Source organism: Pristis pectinata, chromosome 34, assembly GCF_009764475.1.
Source record: "Pristis pectinata isolate sPriPec2 chromosome 34, sPriPec2.1.pri, whole genome shotgun sequence".
Taxonomy (NCBI): Eukaryota; Metazoa; Chordata; class Chondrichthyes; order Rhinopristiformes; family Pristidae; genus Pristis; species Pristis pectinata.
The window spans coordinates 2157279-2177711 of NC_067438.1; the positions used below are offsets into that span (position 1 = coordinate 2157279).

The following is a 20433-nucleotide window of genomic DNA, read 5'->3' on the forward strand; positions in this document are numbered from 1 at the left end:
CATATTTGGTTTAACTGAATGCAGACATTTGTTCCTTCATCATTCCGAGCTTTCTCCACTCCTCGGCCCTGGATTTGAACCAGAGGTATAGAACGTAGAACATTACAGCACAGTACAGGCCCTTCGGCCCACGATGTTGTGCCGAAAATTTATCCTGCTCTAAAATCTATCTAACCCTTTCCTCCCACATAGCCCTCCCCCATTTCTCTGTCATTGTGCCCATCTTAGAGTCTCTTAAATGTCCCTAATGTATCTGCCCCCACAACCTCTGCAGGCAGTGCTTTCCACGCACCCACCACTCTCTGTGTAAAGAATTTATCCCTGACATCCCCCTCTTATATCTTCCTCCAATCACCTTAAAATTATGTCCCCTCGTTAGTCCGCTGTTCCATTAAAGCGATGTTTTATCTTCGCCAATTGTACACGGGGGGATCTGGATTACGGAGAAGAAAGTTGTTGGGAATCTGCCCGAGTCTGATGGAAGCACAACTGGATGTTTTAAACGGATTAATGGCGGATTCCTTCAGATTCACAGGCAGATTGCACACGCTGGAATCTGGACCAACAAACAATCTGCTGGAGGAACTCGGCGGGTCGAGTGGGGAAAGGAATTGACGATGTTTCGGCTGGAAACCCTGCGTCAGATGCCGTTCCACCCGCTGAGTTCCTCCGGCAGATTGTTTGTTGCTCCAAGGTCTCCCTCCCTCCTCCCCTCCTCCCCTCCTCCCCTGGGAATGCAGTGCGTTCAGTGGACAATCTGTGGTGCAGGAATCCACCAGCACTCTCAGACTGAACTTTTTTTTCTCCCTCCCAGTCTCAAAGTGCTGAGCGTGAACATGGCTTCCGCACAGCAGGATGAGAGTTTAACAGAAGATTTAACTTGTCCCATCTGCCTTTATTTCTTTACCGACCCGGTGTCACTTGAGTGCGGACACAACTTCTGTCGCTCCTGCATCACGCAGTCTTGGGAAAAGAAGGAGAAAAACTACTGCCCGGAATGCGGCGAGGAGTTTGCAGAAAGAAACCTCAGGTCCAGTCGGGCCTTGGCAAATTTGTCCGAGAAAGCTCGGAAATTAAACCTGAAGACAAAAGAAAAAGGGAATAAACTCCTCTGCGAGGAGCATCGGGAGGAACTGAAGCTGTTTTGTGAAACTGACAAGAAGCTGATCTGTTACACCTGCAGGGATGCGCGGGAACACAGGGAGCACCGCTTCATGCCGGTTAACGAAGCTGTCGAAATCTACAAGGTAAAAGGTTTGGACGCCTGATTATTTTATCATATTTTTTCATGCTCCAATATGTTAACCTGTGTTTTTTTTAAAATTCTGTTCCAATCTCAGGGTGTGGTGATATCTTCTTTAGACTCTGTCACAAAGAAGAAATTGGCGATTTTGGAAATGGAGCATCAACAGAGAGAGAAGATTTCTGAGATTAGGGTAAAGTCTCCCGCGGCTGGGGTTTCTATTTGTCTCTTTTGCGGGACCATGTTATTATTTGACGCATTTCATTCCATAGGACCAATCACAGATTCTGCAAAAACGCATCACGTCGGAGTTTTCTGAAATGTACCAGTTTCTAACCGAAAAGGAGAAAGGGTTAATCGCTGATCTCCAAAAGGAGAAGGGGGAGCTTTTAGAAAAAATGGAGAAAAACCTTCTGGAAATCCAAGAGCGTTCAAACTCCATTCAGGAGGAACTGTTAAAGCTGCGAGAACAGGTGGATCAAAAAGACGGTATGCTCTTTCTGAAGGTGAGGATTGTATTTACGATGAGTTCATTAAATGTGCACAGAGTTACTAAATGTTGAGCCTGAATTTAGTCATGAAGGCAGCATTCTCCAATAATTCACATCAGATTTAAACCAATTGATTACTTTATCTCTTCTGGGCAGTTCTGTCACACAATCACCAGACTGCCTGTAACCTCTCTGGGAATGTCATCGAATCATAGAGTCATACAGCACGGAAACAGGCCCTTCGGCCCAACTGCTCCATGCTGAATAAGATGCCCATCCAAGCGAGTCCCATTTGCCCACAGTTGGCCCATATGCCTCTAAACCTTTCCTATCCATGTATCTGTCCAAGTGCCTTTTAAATATTAATGTACCTGCCTTGACCACTTCCTCTGGCAGTTCATTCCATATACAGACCACACTATGTGTGAAAAAGTTGCTCTTCAGGTTCCTCCTAAATTGGGGGAGGGCAAATTATGCGGGCGTCAGACAGGAGCTGGGGAGGGAGAATTGGGAACAGCTGTTTTTGGGCAAATCCACATTTGATCTGTGCAGGTTGTTTAAAGACTAACTGCACAGAGTACAGGAGAGAAGGACATGGATGGCAAGGGACGGGAACCTTGGATGTCGAGTGAGGCAGTTTATTTAGTCAAGAAGAAGAAAGAAGCATATGTAAGGCTGAGGAAGCTGGAATCGAACAGGACACTTTAAAGGAGCCAGAAGGGAACTCAAGAAGGGACTTCGCAGAGCTAGGAGGGGCCATGAAAAGTCCTTGTGCGTAGGATTAAAGAGAATTCCAAGGCATTCCACACAAATATCAGAGCAAGGGGATAACTAGGGAGAGGGTAGGACTGCTCAGCGAGAACAGAGGGGACGTGCTTAGAGGTGGAGGATGTGGGTGAGATCCTAAATGAGTAGTTTGCATTGAGATTTACCGAGGAGAAGGATGTGGAGGATAGTGAGGTCAGAGTGAACATGCGAGGATGCTCGGGCGCTTCAAGTTTGGGAAAGGGGTAGTGTCAGGTCTCTTGAAAAACTTAAGGTGCATAAATCCCCAAGGCCTGATGGGATATACCCCAGGTTATTGAGAGAGGTGAGAGATGAGCCTGTTGGGGCCTTGACAAATAGCTTCGTGTCCTCTCTCACCACAGGCGAGGTCCTGGAGGACTGGTGAGTAGCTAATGTTGTTCCGTTGTTCAAGAAGGGAACTAGGGATAATCCAGGAAACTATAGACTGGTGAGTGTCACGTCGGTGGTAGGGTATTGGAGAGGATTCTTAGGGATAGGACATATGAGCGTTTGAGGAAGCACAGTCTAAGTAGGGACAGTCAGCATGGCTTTGTGTGGGGCAGGTCATGTCTGACTAATCTGATTGAGTTTTTTGAGGTGACGAGGGTGATTGATGAAGGTAGAGCTGTGGATGTTGTCTACATGGATTTTAGTAAGATGCTTGACAAGGTCCCTCATGGGAGGCTCATCCAGAAAATTAAGATGCATGGGATCCACAGTGACCTGGCAGATTGGATCCAAAACTTGCTTGCCCATAGAAGACAGAGGGTAGTGGTGGATGGGTCTTGCTCTGGATGGAGGTCTGTGACTGGTGGTGTTCTGCAGGGATCTGTACTGGGACCTCTGTTGTTTGTCATATGTATAAATGATTTGGATGAAAATATGGCAGGGTGAGTGAGTAGGTTTGCAGACAATGCAAAGATTGGTGGTGGTGTGGATTGCACAGAAGAATGCCAAAGGATACAGTGGGGTATAAATCAGTTGCAGATATCAGCAGAGAAGTAGCAGATGGAGTTTAATCCAGTCAAGTGTGAGGTCTAGCACTTCGGGAGATCCAACATAAAGGGAGGGCACACAGCTAAAGACAGGATCCTTAACAGCGTTGATGAATGGAGGGATTTGGGGTGCAGGTACGTGGCTCCCTAAAAGTGGCCACACAGATAGATAGGGTGGCAAAGAAGGTGCATGACATGCTTGCCTTTATTAGTTGAGGCATTGAGTTCAAGAGCCAGGAAGTTATGTTGCAGCTTTATAAAACTCTTGTTGGGCCACATTTAGAGTATTGCAGTCAGTTCTGGTCACTCCATTACAGGAAGGATGTGGGGGCTTTGGAGAGGGTGCAGAAGAGGTTTACCAGATGCTGCCTGGTCTGGAGGACATGTGCTATGAGCAGAGAGGTTGGACAAACTGGGGCTGTTTAATCAAGAGCAGCAGAGGCTGAGGGCGATTTGATAGAAGTTTATAAAACTATGTGAGGCATAGATAAAGTAGACAGCTAGTACCTTTCTCCCAGGATTGAACTGTTTAGTAGGGCAGGTATTTAAAGGTGAGAGGGGAAAAGTACAAAGGAGATGTTTTTTACACAGAGAGCGGTGGGTGCCTGGAATGCGCTGCCAGGGGTGGGGGTGGAAGCTGATAGCATAAGAGTGTTTAAGAGATTCTTAGATAGGCACGTGAATATGCAGAGAGGGGGTATGGTCAATGTGCAGGGAAGAGAGATTCAATTAATTGGGAGCCGTTGGTTTAATTAGTTCAGCACAGCAATGTGGGCCAAGGGGCCTGTTCCTGCGCTGTTCTGTGTTCTAAACCTATTCCCTCTCACCATAAACCTATGCCTTCTAGCTCTTGATTCCCCAACCCTCTATCTCTGCCCCTCGTGATTTTATACACCTCTATAAGATCACCCATCATTTTCCTACACTCCTGTCATCTTTAATCTCAACATCTGATTATTTCTGCACTGGGCCAAGTTAAACATTAAAGATTTGGACTGCGATGTGTTTCCAAAGATTCACACAAAAATCAGGTCCCCATTCACGTTAGGTTTCGGTGAGCTGTTGTTCACATTGAAGGGAATTTCACACTTCTCCATTTGTGAACTCCAGTGGGGTTTTTATTGGCAAAATGACCCAAATATTTATGAACTTTTGTTGTTCCTCTCCCCACAAGTGCAAAACATCTCCAAATTCACTCCTCTGAATGCTTTCATAATTGAAAACACTCTGATGCTGGAGGAACTCAGCAGACCAGGCAGCATCCGTGGAGAAAAGCAGGCGGTCAACGTTTCGGGTTAGGACCCTTCTTCAGGACTGAAGATAGGAAAAGGGGAAGCTCGATATATAGGAGGGAAGAGCAGAGCAGTGATAGGTGGACAAAAGAGGGGAGTCGGGGTGGAGACAGGGTGGTGACAGGTTGATGCAGGTAAGAGATAGTGATAGGCAGGTGCGGGGGAGGAGGGGAGAGCAGATACACTGGGGGATGGATCAAAGGTAAGGAGAGAGAGGGAGAAAAAGAGGGGTAGAAAAAAGAGAGAGAGGCTGGGAAAGGGAAGAAAAGAAGCAGGGTGGGCGTGGGGGGGGGGGTTGTGGGGAAATGGGGGGTGGGGATTACTTAAAGTGGGAGAATTCAATGTTCATGCCGTCAGGCTGCAAGGTTCCAAGATGGAAAATGAGGTGCTGTTCCTCCAGTTTGCACTTGGAATTCTCCTGGCAGTGGAGGAGGCCGAGGACTGACATATCGGTGATAGTGTGGGAGGGGGAGCTGAAGTGACAGTGACCACCCCGCCTCCCCTCTTTTGTCCACCTATCACTGCTCTGCTTTTCCCTCCTATATATTGGGCTTCCCCTTTTCCTATCTTCAGTCCTGAAGAAGGCTCCTGACCCAAAACGTTGACCGCCTGCTTTTCTCCACGGATGCTGCCTGGCCTGCTGAGTTCCTCCAGCATCGTCGTGTTTTTCATCTAGATTGCAGCATCCGCAATCTGCCTTCATAATTTACCCCAACATTCTCAGCCTTTCTTGTTTGTCTGGTGTTGTTTGTATCAATTTTCCTCATGATTTTTTTCTGAACTTGTTCTCTGTGTTTAGACTGCATTTTGAATCTGTAATTACCAGCACCCTGCAGCAAGTTAGGAGTAATCTGTTATAATTCAGATGGTCATACCCAATCAATTCACATCTGTGCTTACTTATTTCAGGAGGAATCTTGGCGTAATGCAAGGTGAGACGTTCTTTATCGAAGCTCTGGATAGTTTGCACAAATTACTCAAAAGTGTGTTGATAGTTAATTTGTGATTGTGTTTAATATTTACAGAATAAAAGATGAGAGCCAGGAACTGTCAGTCAAGGATGGCACCCTGAACGTAACAAAATTCAAAGGCCCTTTCTTGAAAATAGCGTGGAAGGAAATGCTCGATGCCCTTAACCCTGGTAAACCTCTTTCAGCTTCCTTTATCCTGATTTGTTTTTCAAATAAAATATCTTTATAGATAAAGATACAGAGATTGGAGTTAATGATAGATGTAAATGACCCCAAAATTTTATTCATACACTAAATCTAACCTCTATTTTGTATGAAATTCTAAAAAGCATCAGTTTAAACTAGAGTCATAGAGCAATACAGCATGGATACAGGCCCTTCGGCCCAACCAGTCCATGCCGACCATGGTGCCCACCCAGCTAGTCCCAATTTCCTGTGTTCGACACATATCCCTCCCAGCCCCACCCCTCCATGTACCTATCCAAGTGCTTCTTAAATGACACTATTGTACCTGCCTCACCCACTTCCTCTGGCAGCTGGTTCCATACACTCACCACCCTCTGTGTGAAAAAGCTGCCCCTCAGGTCCCTTTTAAATATTTTCCCTCTCACCCCTAGTTTTGGACTCCCCTACCCTGGGGAGAAGACTGTTACCATCCACCTTATCAATGCCTCTCATAATTTTAAACACATCTATAAGGTCGCCCCTCCTTCTCCTGCATTCTAGGGAATAAAGACCTAGCCTGGCCAACCTCTCGCCATAACTCAGGCCTATGACTAATTAACAGAAAGTGTCTTTCTCTGAACAGAACCAATACAGAATCATTTACAGCTTCTGTAGGGACTGTTAAATTAACTGGTGCCCCCTCCAGAGTCTACATGTACTTTACCTACATCTGGAGACACGAGTTCAAATCTCATCATGGCAACTGAGGAATTTTAATCAGTTAATTAAATAAAATGTTATAAAATGCTAATATTGGTCACGGTTCACCCATGTGGCCTGTACATTCACCTGATTCCTATTCATATTGGGTTTCCATCAGTTACTGTACACATTGAAGCAAGTTTCACATCTCTCCATTTGCAATTCTTTTTGGATTTTTTATTTGTAAAATGACCTCATATTTATGAACCTTCATTTTCCTCTTCCGACAAGTGCAAAACATCTTCTCTAAATCCACTCCTCTGAAAGAAACCTAGCTGCTTCTGAACTGCTCTCAGAATTGGTCCATCAAGAATTTCTTTGGATCAAACTGCTGCATCAAAGCAGGATAAAATCAAACTCAAGATCATTGAGTTGGATACAGTTTTCAGGTACGACAAGACACCATGTTCCTCGTTGATCCAGCACAGTTGTGGTCTGGAACATCTGTGGAATGGTGTCCAGATTGGGAGCTTGTGTCCTATAGACTGTTCCAGGATCTCACAGCCTCATTCCTTTGGCTGAAGGATACAGACTCCACCACGATGCTCCGTTGGGACGTCCCATCCCACAGGCAGAAGTGACTCAGCAGAAGTGGCAGCTGGGTTATTAACTTTCAGGAAAGAGCGATCCTACATATCTCAAGACGCCAGATTAAAGAGGCCCATATACAATATATTCATACACACACCCAAATGCACTCAGGCCCAGAGAGTGAGATGCCTCAGTCAGTAATCTGGGAAGGTTTGTGGGTTTAATCCTCAGGTATTTTAACCTCCATGTTAAGATGCGTCAAACAGGGAACGACCTGCCCCCCCTCCTTCCATGGTCTACTGTCCTCTCTTATCTTCTGCAGCCCTTTGCCTCTTCCACCTATCACCTCCCAGCTTCTCACGTCACTCCCTTTCATCCCCCTCCTCCACCCACCCACCTTCCCCCTCTCACCTGGACTCACCTGTCACCTGCCAGCCTGTGTTTCTAGCCCTCTACAATGCAGAGCGGAGCTATGTTATTTTCAGAAGGCAAGACCTCTCCCCATGGATGTCACAGTGTCTTCTGCTGACATTAGCTCATCACCCTTCCCTTTGGGGAAATCTCTTTCATAGAAATTAATTCAGAAGCACCGATTCCTCCAAGGGTTTCTCCCCCCCCCCCCCCCCCCCACATCTCCAGAGAGTCTCTCAGCAATTGCAAGGATGCTGATGCCTAAGTAGGAAAAGTAAACATGAAGTACACTTGAGATTCTATGTCAGCCAGTATAGTGAGCAGGGAGCTTGCAATGGTTTCAGAAGCTGCCGAAATGTGGTGCCTCTCTGGATCACAGCTAGGGGAGGGAGCTCCTGACCAGGGCTGGGATGGACACTCACCAACAGGGCTCCCTCTGCCTGGACTCCTGGGGAACCTCTCTAAATCTCTCCTTTGTCTCCCCCCACAGCCCCTGTGACCCTGGATGTGGAAACAGCAAATCCAAGACTGGAAGTGTCCAAGGACCTGACGAGCGTGAGGTTGAGCGGGACCTGGAATAGTGTCCCCGACACCGGGAAGAGGTTTTCGGACTGGGCTTGTGCGCTGGGATCGGAGGGATTCACATCGGGGAGACATTTCTGGGAGGTGGAGGTGGCGGGGAATCGGATCTGGAGTCTGGGAGTCGCCGCAGAGTCTGTGGAGAGGAAGGGGTGGGTGGGAGTGATCCCGGAGAACGGATTCTGGACCATCGGGCGGGTTGGTGACGGGTTTTATGTGAACACCTCCCCTGGATTTCCTCTCCCTGCCAATCCCATCCCTGGGAGGGTGGGGGTTTGTCTCAGTTACGAGTCCGGGACAGTTTCATTTTACAACGCGGACACCAAGTCCCATCTCCACACCTTCACTGGGAATAAATTCACGGAGAAACTTTATCCTTTCTTCTGGACTGGGGATGAAAACAAGTGGCTGAGAATCTGCTCCATTTCCGCTCCGGATCTGTAAACGGGTCGGGTCCCGGGACAGGAGTCAGGAGTGGGCCTCAGGGGCTGTGGGGAAGAAACCCCGTGGACAACAGGTTGGAGCTGAACGGGTCCCATTCAATCCCCAAATTCTGCATTGTGAAGCCCCAATGAGCCTGTACATAAAACCAGCGAAAATATAAAGGTCAGAAAAGTAAATAAAAATTGAATGGTCTCCTGGGTCTCTCCTCCCTCATTTACTCCATGCCCCACTCACTCAATCCACACAGTCTCCTTCTGTATAGTTTATGCTTTTCTTGTGAATGCTGCTTATCTGATGCTATGTGCCTGTGATGCTGCTGCAAGTAAGTTTTTCATCGCACCTGTGCACACATGGACTTGTGCAGGTGACAATAAACTCGACTTGACTTGACTTCACCTGCCTGGACCCGAGATTCCTTCTGTCTTCACCTCTCACTCTGCACCCTGGAAAACCTCGCCTGTTCTGCACCTGGTCTTAAGATTGAGAATTGCTCCCAGATTGTTGAACAACACACAGAACATGCTGGAGGGAAATAAACAGTCGACGTTTCGGGTCGAGGCGCTTCATCTCAAGCCGAAACGTCGACTGTTTATTTCCTTCCATAGATGCTGCCTGACCTGCTGAGTTCCTCCAGCATTTTGCGTGTGTTGTTCCAGATTCCAGCATCTACAGAACCTCCTGTCTCGGGATCACGCCTTTGCTGTTTGTTGTAGTGCCCGTTTCGACCAGGAGATGGAGATGGTGAGCCGTCCAAAGAACTGGACAGCATGAATCATTTCGAACTCGCCCCAATGCTTACCTGCTCGTTCAGCTCGGAGACAACTTGGTGTGAGAAAGTGCAAAACTTCTATCACTTGGATTTACAGAAAATTTTCAATAAGGTCCCACACCTGAGGTTGGACTACAAGGAATTGCGGGCAATATATTACTGAGAATTGGTTATCAGGTGGGAAGCAAAGAGTGGGAATGAATTGGTCCTTCTTGTTGGCAAGATGTGACCAGCGGAGTGCCAAAGGGTTGGAGCTTGGCCCCCAGCTATTCATAGTCTATATGGATGATTTGGCTGACAGGACTAAATGTAACATTTCCAAGTTTGCTGTTGTCACAATGATGATGAGGATGCAAAGAGGCTTCAAGTGAATATAGACACAATACGGCAGGTGAAATGGAGTGTGGAAAACTGCGAGGTTATGAAACAGTTAGTGCAATCGTCCTATAAATACAATTGTAAATGTTTACATCCAAACTTGGATGGCAACACACCTTGGAGATACAAACCAGCCAATCAGCAGACTGCTATTCCGTGATGTCACTAATTCGCGGCTGTTTTGAATATTAAGACGCTGCCCCAAGAGAAGGAAACGGAGAGCGGAGACGGCGTCTCCCCCAGGTCCGCCTCCCGAGTGTGTCCTTCAGTCAAACCAGGGCGGCGTCTCCGCCCAGGTCCGCATCCACGTCGCCTCCGTTCCCTCGCCCCAATGCTTGATAATTTATCTTCTCACGCTCCTCCTCTCCTATCCCCTTTAGCCTACTCTGTTACGTAAAAAAACTTAGCATATCCAGTCTTTCCTCGTAGCCACTATTTTCCAGCTTGGCAATATCTTCCTAAATCTCCTCTGCACCCCTCCCAGTATAACCACATCTTCCCTGTGACCAGAGCAGTATGCATTGTGCACGTCTAATGAACCCTTCTGTTCCAATACTCTGCACCTCGAACAAGAAAAATATCCCTGATGCCACTTGATTGACCTGCCTGGGTGCCGTTAAGAATCTATTGAGAGACTTTCCAAGGGCAGGGTTTCGACCCGAAACGTCTACAATCCCTCTGCCCGTACAGATGCTGCTCGACCCGCTGAGTTCCTCCAGCAGGTTATTTGTTGCTCCAGTTTCCAGCATCTGCAGTCTTATGTTTCCCTTCCGAACACCTTGGTTGGATTTGAAAAACACGATGATGCTGGAGGAACTCAGCAGGCCAGGCAGCATCCGTCAGGACCCTTCTGACCGTTTGCTTTTCTCCACGGATGCTGCCCGGCCTGCTGAGTTCCTCCAGCATCATCGTGTTTTTCATCTAGATTCCAGCATCTCCAATCTTTTATTTCCCTGGGTTGAATTTGCCTTTACTCATTACATTTAATCAGCACTTGAACAGGCACAACTCTCCTGGCTGCGCATTTAGTGCCGGAAAGTGGGCTAGCTCTTTTCCGACGTGATGGGCCGACTATTCTGCTCATTCGTTGCGCGTTTTCGATGATCCACCGAGATTTCCCTCTAATTGCGATTCATGATGTTTATATCCAGCTGCAAAGGTGCCGTGTCAAAGCAGCCAATCAGTAGACTGCCCTTGGGTGATGTCACTCGTTTTAATACCGTGTTGCCCATCGTTGGGGGAGACCGTGTCTCCCCCCAGGTCCGCATTCAGCCAGTCTGTTCCCTACGGAGGCGAGAGCGGGTTCTTCACCCAGGTCCGCATTGGGGGAGACTCCGCCCCCTCGACCCTCTCTATATCCCCGCATTTTCAAACTTCAATCCTTTGCTGTGCAGGAGAAAAGTTAATCCAGTTACTTAGGGTTTTTCATCAATTACCTTAATTGAACAGAGCCTCCTTTCTCACTGAGCCTGAAACCCCAGGTGTCATGAACGTCTTTTTCTGAACACTTATCAAAAAATCTTCTCCCAGGGTTCAATCCCGGCTGCTGTCTGTAAGGAGTTTGTACGTTCTCTCCGTGTCTGCGTGGGTTTCCTCCGGGTGCTCCGGTTTCCTCCGGCATTCCAAAGATGGACCGGTTAGGAAGTTGTGGGCATGCTATGTTGGCACTGGAAGCCCGGCAACACTTGGGGTTTGCCCCCCAGAACATTCTATGCAAAAGGTGCATTTCACTGTGTGTTTTGATGTCCGTGTGACTAATAAAGAAATATTATTAGAACAGAGGGGTACATTAGATGTGCACAATGAATTGGGCCATGCATACTGCTCTGGTCACAGGGAAGATGTGGTTATACTGGGAGGGGTGCAGAGGAGATTTACGAAGATATTGTCAAGACTGGAAAATAGTGGCTACGAAAAAAGACTGGATATGCTAAGGTTGCTTTCTTCCTAACAGAGTAGGCTAAATGGCATAGGGGAGGAGGAGAGTGAGAAGATATATTAAATTATCAGAGACCAAAACAGGGTAAAGAGCAAGCACCTACTTCCTTGGAAGAGAGGGCAAGGAAGGTTGAGAGGAGAAGTTTTTACTCAGGTTGGTGGGTGTTTGGAGCTCACTTCCACCAGGGTGGGGAGGTAGAAAGCCTCGTCACATTTAAACACTACTTGCTTGATGCGTACTTGAAGAGCTGTGACCTGCAGTATTGCTGGAAGGTTTCGACCAGTATGGACGTGATTGGCCACATGCTCTCTCCTGCCTTATTATAACTTTTCAATGATTCCCGTATTCCCACAGGTCACAGGGGCTGTGTTCCATGGGCATGAGATTCCATGTTCTGCATCCTTTTGATGGCTCACCACTGAAATAAAGATGAGCTTTCTTTAGACTATCTTCGCTTCGTGGTTCATACTAAGCTGAAAGTATGGATTTCAAATATTAATCTTAAATCAGAAAATATGTTAGAAAGGTTGAAACAGCTCACAGACATCCTTCAAACGTGGACAATTTTTACAAGAAAAACACAATTAGAATTAAAAAAACAAAGTCTATTTTAGTGCAAAGTAATTTAGTAAAATATTGCGAAGACCGAAAAATAAAAGCTCAGGGAAGACTGGATGAGCGAGGTTTGTTTTTCTTTAGTAACGGGGAGGCTGAGGGGTGGCTTAATCGAAGCGCATAAATTTTGAGGGGACAAGTCAAAGTAAAGAATAAGGACCGACTTCCCTCAGAAGAGGAGTCAGTAATTAAGCAGAAGAGATTGAGAGAAGGGTTGGGGACAGCTGAGAAAAACAAGTTGTCACCCAAAGAAATCTGGAGCCCCTCTGCCTGAGAGGTCAGCATAAGCACAAACTTTCTTCACATGTAAACAGGACTTGGCTGCGTTCTCGAGGAGCTGCGACCAGGAACTCTGGGGTGGAATAAATCTGCCTCGTTTCCCAGTAGCACAGACATGATGGGCCACATGGCCTCCCAATTTGTTCTCTGATTCTACTCTCAGGTGCCACAAGTGACCTGTCCATGGGTATGGGATGTCCCTCCATGTATCCACTTTTAGGGTTCAATTCTGGCTGCTGTCTGTAAGGAGTTTGTACCTTCTCCCCGTGTCTGTGTGGGTTTCCTCCCACATTCCAAAGACATACGAGTTAGGAAGTTGTGGGCATGCTACGTTGGTGCTGGAAGCGTGGCGACACTTGCGGGCTGCCCCCAGAACACGCTACACAAAAGATGTATTTCACTGTGTGTTTCAATGTACATTTGACTAATAAAGAAATATCTTAAGATTCACCTACAACCAAAATAAACAGGAAAATTTAAAAAAGACTAGCTTTACTGTTTAAGGTAAGTTGTAGACAAATATTAATCTCAAACTAAAGATATATTTAAGAAGTTGGAATAGTTGATGTACGATCTGTCTAAGTGCAATTCATAATATTTAGATCCAAACTTGGGCAGTGACAGAACTGCTGATATTCACCAGGCCACCAGCGGATGGTTTCTTTATTTGGTGGTGCAGGAAGAGAGAAAATGAGAGAAATTCTGGCGGATGGCGGGGTGGGGGTGGGTGGGAAGGTGACGAAAGGAGGTGACGGGGGGGGGGGCGGGGACAACAGCGTCTTCCCCCAGGTCCGCCTTCAGGCCGCCGGTCCTTTGTGCAAGTGAGGGTTGTGTCTCCCCCAGGTCCACATTCTCAGTAACCAGGGAAGTAAAGGCAGCAAATTTCCCCCAATCAGTGAACCCACTTCTCTGCAAACTTTCCCGCTTCCAGCACACATCCAGTTCCATTTTGAACAACGTATTCTTCCCTGTCAGCTGCATTCAGTTCCCTCAACAACAAAACTGCTGACACAAGCCCGCCAATCTGTGGGTTGTTTCTCCACTGTTTTTGAAAGCGGTGTAAAGAGAGAGTCTTATCAGGGGACAGGGCGGGGAAATAGTGGTCTCCCCCCAGGTCCACCGTCAGGCTGCTTGTCCTCGATGTAGGTGAAGGCCGTGTCTCCCCCAGGTCCGGCACTTGGGAGAGGGGGGTGGAAACGAAAGCAGTGATTTTCCCCAATCGGGACAGAGGGTGAACCGGCTCCTGGGCAAACGTGGCCCTTTCACTTACAGCTCCAGTCCCACTTTGGCATCTGCATTCCCGTTTGCAGGAGTAAGTGCTGAAGCTCGGTGCAGCCAACACAACGGCTTTGTGGGGAAGGACTGCAGTCTAAGCTCCTGCAGCCACTAGACACTGAGGGGCTGGGTCCTGTGTGGCAGCCTCTCTAACACCTGATGGGTCCATCGTTTGGTCTCATATGTGGCATTGGTGCTTTGTATTGACTTGATGACATTATGTATGTAACCAGACATTAACCGTTTGTGTTGCATTCTCTGTATATTTTTATGAATAAACTTTATTTTTGAAACAAAAAGGAGCAGCACAGACGTGATGAGCCGAATGGCCTTGTAAATTGTTATAATATTTCTATGATTTCATTATTCTTGCAGGAGGCAGGTGGTTGTGAGATGCTCTGCCGACCGTGAAGTGGAAACAGCGTCTACCCCCAGGTCCGCATTCAGACTGCTTGTTCCTGCCTGGGATTGGAGGCCGTGTCTCCCCTAGGTCCGCACTCGGGTGGCCGGGAACTTCCCGGGACTACAGGGGAGTCAGAGCAACATCCTTGGGATGGAGGGTGTTGAACTCGCCTTTGCAGTTCATTGCAGTACCGCTTCCAGCCACAAGATGGTGGTGGCGAGCCGTCCAAAAGGTCTGTGCCGTTTCATGGAGCACGATCCCCACCTGCTGCTGGAAACCGGTACTGCGGGGAGAGCAGAGGAAATGGTGATCAGGCAATGAATGGGCTGATCAGACAATGAAGGCAGCACCTTTTAGTTTGCAGAACTGAAAGAGAAGCACCGAAAATCGAACTTGGGTTCGGATTTTGGTGTAGCTACTTGACTCAGAAGAAACACCACTGCATACCCTCCTCATTGCTGTCTACTGCCATGTGTTGTCATCTTCAAGACCCCCAGTGTAAGCTATTTGAACCGCTCCGAGTTAAAGTCTCAAGGTTATTGTCATAGGCATATCTACCCAGAGTATAAATGCCATTAAAGTTAGGTTTTTGCAGCCGAAGCACAGTACATTACAAGACGAGCACAAACATAAGTTAACAAAGTCAAAGTCAAGTTTATTGTCATGTGCACAGGTGCAATGAAAAACTTACTTGCAACAGCATCACAGGCACAGAGCATCCATGGGAGACGCCTCAATTCACACAGATGGTCTAAAAGCTTCTGAGGGCAAAGATCCCAAACACCCAAAATTAATGCTGTGAGGACTGTCTGTGCACAAATATCCTGATTATTGATTGAGCAAATATGCCTGTGAGCATGTTCAATAGAGTCATAGAGCAGTGCAGCACAGATACAGGCCCTTCGGCCCAACCAGTCCATGCCGACCACGGTGCCCACCCAGCTAGTCCCAATTTCCTTAACTTGCCCCATATCCCTCCGTCCCGCCCCTCCATGAACCTATCCAAGTGCTTCTTAAATGAGAGAGATATGAGATGCTGAAATCTAGACGAAAAACACTCTGATGCTGGAGGAGCTCAGCAGACCAGGCAGCATCCGTGGAGAAACACAGGCGGTCAACGTTTTGGGTCAGGACCCTTCTTTAGGATTGAAGATAGGAAAAGGGGAAGCCCAATATATAGGAGGGAAAAGTAGAGCAGTGATAGGTGGACAAAAGAGGGGAGGCAGGGTGGGCATTAAATGATACTATTGTACCTGCCTCACCCACTTCCTCTGGCAGCTCGTTCCATACACTCACCACCAAAAAGTTGCCCCTTAGGTCCCTTTAAATCTTTCCCCCCTCACCCTAAATCTATGCCCCCTAGTTTTGGACTCCCCTACCCTGGGGAAAAGACTGTTACCATCCACATTATCTTTGCCCCTTGTAATTTTAAACATTTCTGTGAGATCACCCCTCATTCTCCTGTGTTCCAAGGAATAAAGCTCCCTATAACTCAGGTCCTCCAGTCCTGGCAACATCCTCATAAATCTTTTCTGCACTCTTTCCAGTTTAACCACATCCTTCCTATAACAGGGTGACAGTGCTCCAAGTGCGGCCTCACCAACAATTTGTACAACTGCAACATAATGTCCCAACTCCTGTACTCATTGGCCTGACTGATGAAGGCCAGCGTGTTAAACATCTTTTTCACTAACCTGCTGCTTTCAACAAACTATGTACTTGTACTCCTCAGTCCCTCTGTTCCATTACTCCCTAGTGCTAAGCGACAATAGCAGCAGTCTGGTCTGCAAGCTTCCTTGAATTCAATCACAATGGTGTAAAATGACTTAGCCCATGTTGCCAGTTTTGATGTTGGCCAATTAACATAACCTCATTGCCTTAGTTTAGCTGATGCAGACGAGAACGTCTCACGGTCACTTTGCAAACCACATCTCCTGAGCACCAGTCTGTGGACGGTGCTTTTATCTGCAAAGCTGTCCTTTAACTTCATACTGATTACTGCTTGCAATTTACATTAAGAACTGAAGACTGGTTCTGCTATGATAGTCAGACGGGTCACGCTGCACAGGTCCCCTGAGAATGGGGGCAAAAGTGTACCCAACGATACCCTCATCCTGATGACCACCTTTATGAAACAACGCACCCCCTCTACCAATTCAGCTCCATCGTATATAATAACTAGTATTGGTAACACAGCAGTAACAGCGCTACCGTGTTATTTGTCGACAAGCGCCCCGCTGCGGTAGCAGACGGCGAGTCGTGCCGTAAGTTCTATCTTTCAGTTGGATATCAGGGGAGAGCGCGAACGCAGTCCCCCACTACCACAAATTTTGCAGTCGAGTATCCCGCATTTGGGGACATCGCAGGCGTCAGCACACCCGAAGTGCAATGGGATAGCCTCGTCCTGGGAGAACCGCCTTTTTGATCACGGTCTCTCCCCTGCCAGGTAAGTATGCTTGAATAGGGTCGCTTGCTCGCAGCCAACCACTCTCATTACACTTTAACATCAACACGATCTAGACTTTTAACATCTTATTTCGCCTTTCTTTGCCACTAGTAGTCTAGAAAGTAATTAATATCGATGTTCCACCTTTCATTTGTTTATTTTTCCTTGCTGTTTTGTTAAAACGTTATGCGGCCCTCTTATTTGCATTTCTTCCTTATAAGGAAGCAACGCGCCGGCGGCCAACCTGCAATATTTGAAACCTACCTCTAGGTGTCACTCCGATCCAGCACCAGCTGAATGACTCAGTGCCACCCATTCTGTGTTAATTGGAGCAATTCAGCAGGGCATCTGGTGTTAATTGGCTATGGTAGATTGGGAAACAAGATGAAAATATATGACGGCTGACATATGAGGAATCAGCATATTGCTTACAAGTCATACAGATCCCTTTTGGGTTGGAAGGCTTGATGTACAGAGTCTTAAGTCCATAGCTCCCTCAAAGTGGCCACGCAAGTAGATTGGGTGGTAAAGGAGGGGCATGTCATGCTTGCCTTCATCACTGGGGCATTGAGTATAAGAGGAAAGAAGTCATGTTGCAGCTGTATAAAACTTCAGTGAGGCCTCATTTGGAGTGTCATGTGCGGTTCTAGCCGCCTCCTTACAGGAAGGATGCGGAGGTTGGGGAGGGTGCAGGTTTATCAGGAAGCTGCCTGGATTAGAGGGTCTGTCCAATCAGGGAGGTTGGACAAACTTGGGTTGTTTTCTCTGGAAGTTGGAGGCTGAGGGGAGACCTGATAGAAGTTTATAAAATTATGAAAGGCATAGATAGGGTAGACAGTCAGTTTCTTTATCCAGGGTAGAAATGTCCAATACTAGAGGGCATACATTTAAGGTGAGGGGGGGAAAGTTTAAATGAAATGTGTGGGGCAAATTTTTTACACAGAGAATGGTGGGTGCCTGGAATGAGTTGCCAGGGGTGGGGGTGGAAGCTGATACATCAGTGGTGTTTAAGAGGCAGTTAGATAGACACACGAACATGAAGGGTATGGATCATGTACAGGCAGAAGACATTTAGTTTAATCTGGCGGTCCTGGAGAAGGGTCTCGACCCAAAACATTGGCTGTTTATTTCCCTCCATAGATGCTGCCTGACCTGCTGAGTTCCTCCAGCACGTTGTGTGTGTTGCTCCAGATTCCATCATCTACAGAATCTCTTTTGTCTTAGTTTAATTTGGCATTGTGTTTAGCACAGACATCATGGATGGAAAGGCCTGTTCCTCTGCTGTACTGTTCTGTGTTCCATGTTCTGTGTTCCATGTTCTGTCTTCCATGTTCTGTCTTCCATGTTCTGTGTTCCATGTTCTATGACTATGGCCTTCCGCTGGGATCAGTGCTGGAACCCCAGTTCTTTGCATTGAAAATTAATGATTTGGAATGAGGGAGATCAATTGTGGCCCAAGTTTGCTGATAATTTAAATCTGGGAGGCAGTGTGACTGGCAAGAAAGGTGCAGAGAAGCTGCAGAGGTGCAGACAGGTGAGGTAGACGGGGAGGGGGGGGGGTCATGGCAGTTGGAAGAAAATGTGGAAAAACCAGAGGTCATTCACTATGATGGAAAAAAGGAGGTACACTGTACAATGGTGAGGGTCTGGAAGGTGTACTGGGATTGGTTTATTATTGTCACGTACCGAGGTACAGTGAAAAATGTCTTGCGTACCGATCGTACAGGTCAATTCATTACGCAGTGCAGTTACATTGGGTTAATACAGAGTGCATTGATGTAGTACAGGTAACAACAACAACAGTACAGAGTAAAGTGTCACAGCTGCAGAGACAGTGCAGCTCAATAAGGTGCAAGGTCACAACAAGGTTGATCGTGAGGTCAGAGTCCGTTTCATGGTATAAGGACCTGGGTGTCCCTGTGCGCTAATCACTGAAAGTTAACACACAGGAACACAAACAATTAATGAGACAAGTCGGACGTTGGCCTTTGCGGCAAGTGGATTTGTGATTAAGATTAGACATGCTTTGCTCCATGGCCCCAGTGAGATGGCATCTAGAAGATTGCAGTTAGCTCCAGCCTCTCCGCTGCAGGAAGGACACACTTGTGACAGAGGAGGTGCAGCCGAGGTGCATCAGACTGATTGCTGAGATGACGGGTTTATTGTGGAATGAGGGTTCTGGCAGGCTGGGACTTTACACTGGACAACATAGGCCCCCGGTGGCTTCAACTCTCCTCACATAGGTTCAGAACGATGGTCTCAATGAAACAGACTAGGCCGGTGCAGGGATGAAGCTTCCCTTGGCTGGGTCATCTCAAACCACAGGTTCAAAACAAAGGCCTGGCCATTCAGAAGCAGGCTGGGTTATAAAGGTTCCTAAACCTTATAAAGGTTTAGGAAATGATGAGGGGGATAAAAAGGAGAGATGGTTACAGTCCATTCCCCAGGGTAGGGGAGTCTAAAACTAGAGGGCATACATTTGTAAGAGTGGAAATAGTTACAGGAGACCCAAGGGGCAAGTTTTTCACACAGAGGGTGGTGGGTATGTGGAACGATCTGCCAGAGGAAGTGGTACAGGCAGGAACAGTTGCAGTATTTGTGAAAGCATGAGGGAAGGAGTAGAGGGATGTGGGCTAAACTCAGGAAAATGGGATCATCGGAGACAGGGGTCTCTGTCTACATGGACAAGTAGGACCAAAGGGCGTGTTTCTGGGCAAAGAGTGATTCCTTTACTGAGAGAGGTGGCAAATCTTTGGCAGGCTCAGCTCAGGAGGCCTGTGGGGAGCAGTCACTGAGCACAGTCAAGGAAGAGATCATTAAGTCTTGGAATATCAAGGGTTTGTGGGGTTAGTGAGGAAGGTGGCTCTGAGGTAAGAGGCCAGCCATGATCTCACTGAGTGAAGGAGCAGACACGAGGGTCCCTGAAATCCCTTCTGTTTTTTATCCCCTTATGAAGGATCTGACAGGAGCCATTGCTTCATTCTGAGCTGCACTTTGAGTTAGTCATCAAGTAATACAGCACAGATACAGGCCCTTCGGCCCAACCAGTCCATGCCGACCACGGTGCCCACCCAGCTAGTTCCAATTTCCTGCATTCAGCCCATATCCCTCCAAGCCCCGCCCCTCCATGTACCTATTCAAGTGCTTCTTAAATGATGCTGTTGTACCTGTCTCACCCACTTCCTCTGGCAGCTCGTTCCATATACTCACCACCCTCTGCGTGGAAAAAGTTGCCTCTCAGGTCCCTTTTAAATCTTTCCCCTCTCACTCTAAATCTATGCCCCCTAGTTTTGGACTCCCCTACACTGGGGAATAAACTGTTACCATCCACCTTATCCATGCCTCTCATAATTTTAAATGCTTCTATAAGTCACCTCTCATTCTCTTATGTTCCAAGGAATAAAGACCCAGCCTGGCCAACCTCTCCCTGTAACTCAGGCCCTCTAGTCCTGGCAACATCCTCGTAAACCTTCTCTGAACTCTTTCCAGTTTAACATCTTTCCTATAACAGGGCGACCAAAACTGTCCACAGTGCTCCGTGCGGCCTCACCAACGACTTATACAACTGCAACATAATGTCCCAGCTCCTGTACTCAAATGTCTTGACTGATGAAGGCCAGCGTGCTAAATGTCTTTTTCACCACCCTGTCTACCTGTGA

General features: G+C 47.3%; 1 protein-coding gene and 1 non-coding gene across 2 annotated transcripts in view; one reads left to right on the forward strand and one right to left on the reverse strand.

The window, feature by feature from the left end:
- LOC127585805 (uncharacterized) overlaps positions 1–8862 on the forward strand; it is a 31362-nt gene extending 22500 nt beyond the window's left edge. Inside the window, exons 9-14 of the mRNA XM_052043502.1 lie at positions 769–1247; positions 1341–1436; positions 1516–1749; positions 5717–5739; positions 5833–5948; positions 8138–8862. Coding sequence (XP_051899462.1) covers positions 769–1247; positions 1341–1436; positions 1516–1749; positions 5717–5739; positions 5833–5948; positions 8138–8670 — 1481 coding nt within the window. The 3' untranslated portion in view covers positions 8671–8862. The remainder of the gene's footprint in view (positions 1–768; positions 1248–1340; positions 1437–1515; positions 1750–5716; positions 5740–5832; positions 5949–8137) is intronic.
- Positions 8863–16618: 7756 nt separating this feature from the next.
- On the reverse strand, positions 16619–16782 carry LOC127586142 (U1 spliceosomal RNA). Its single transcript, XR_007958647.1, has one exon. It is a non-coding gene; the product is annotated as a U1 spliceosomal RNA (small nuclear RNA).
- Between the last annotated feature and the right edge of the window lie 3651 nt (positions 16783–20433).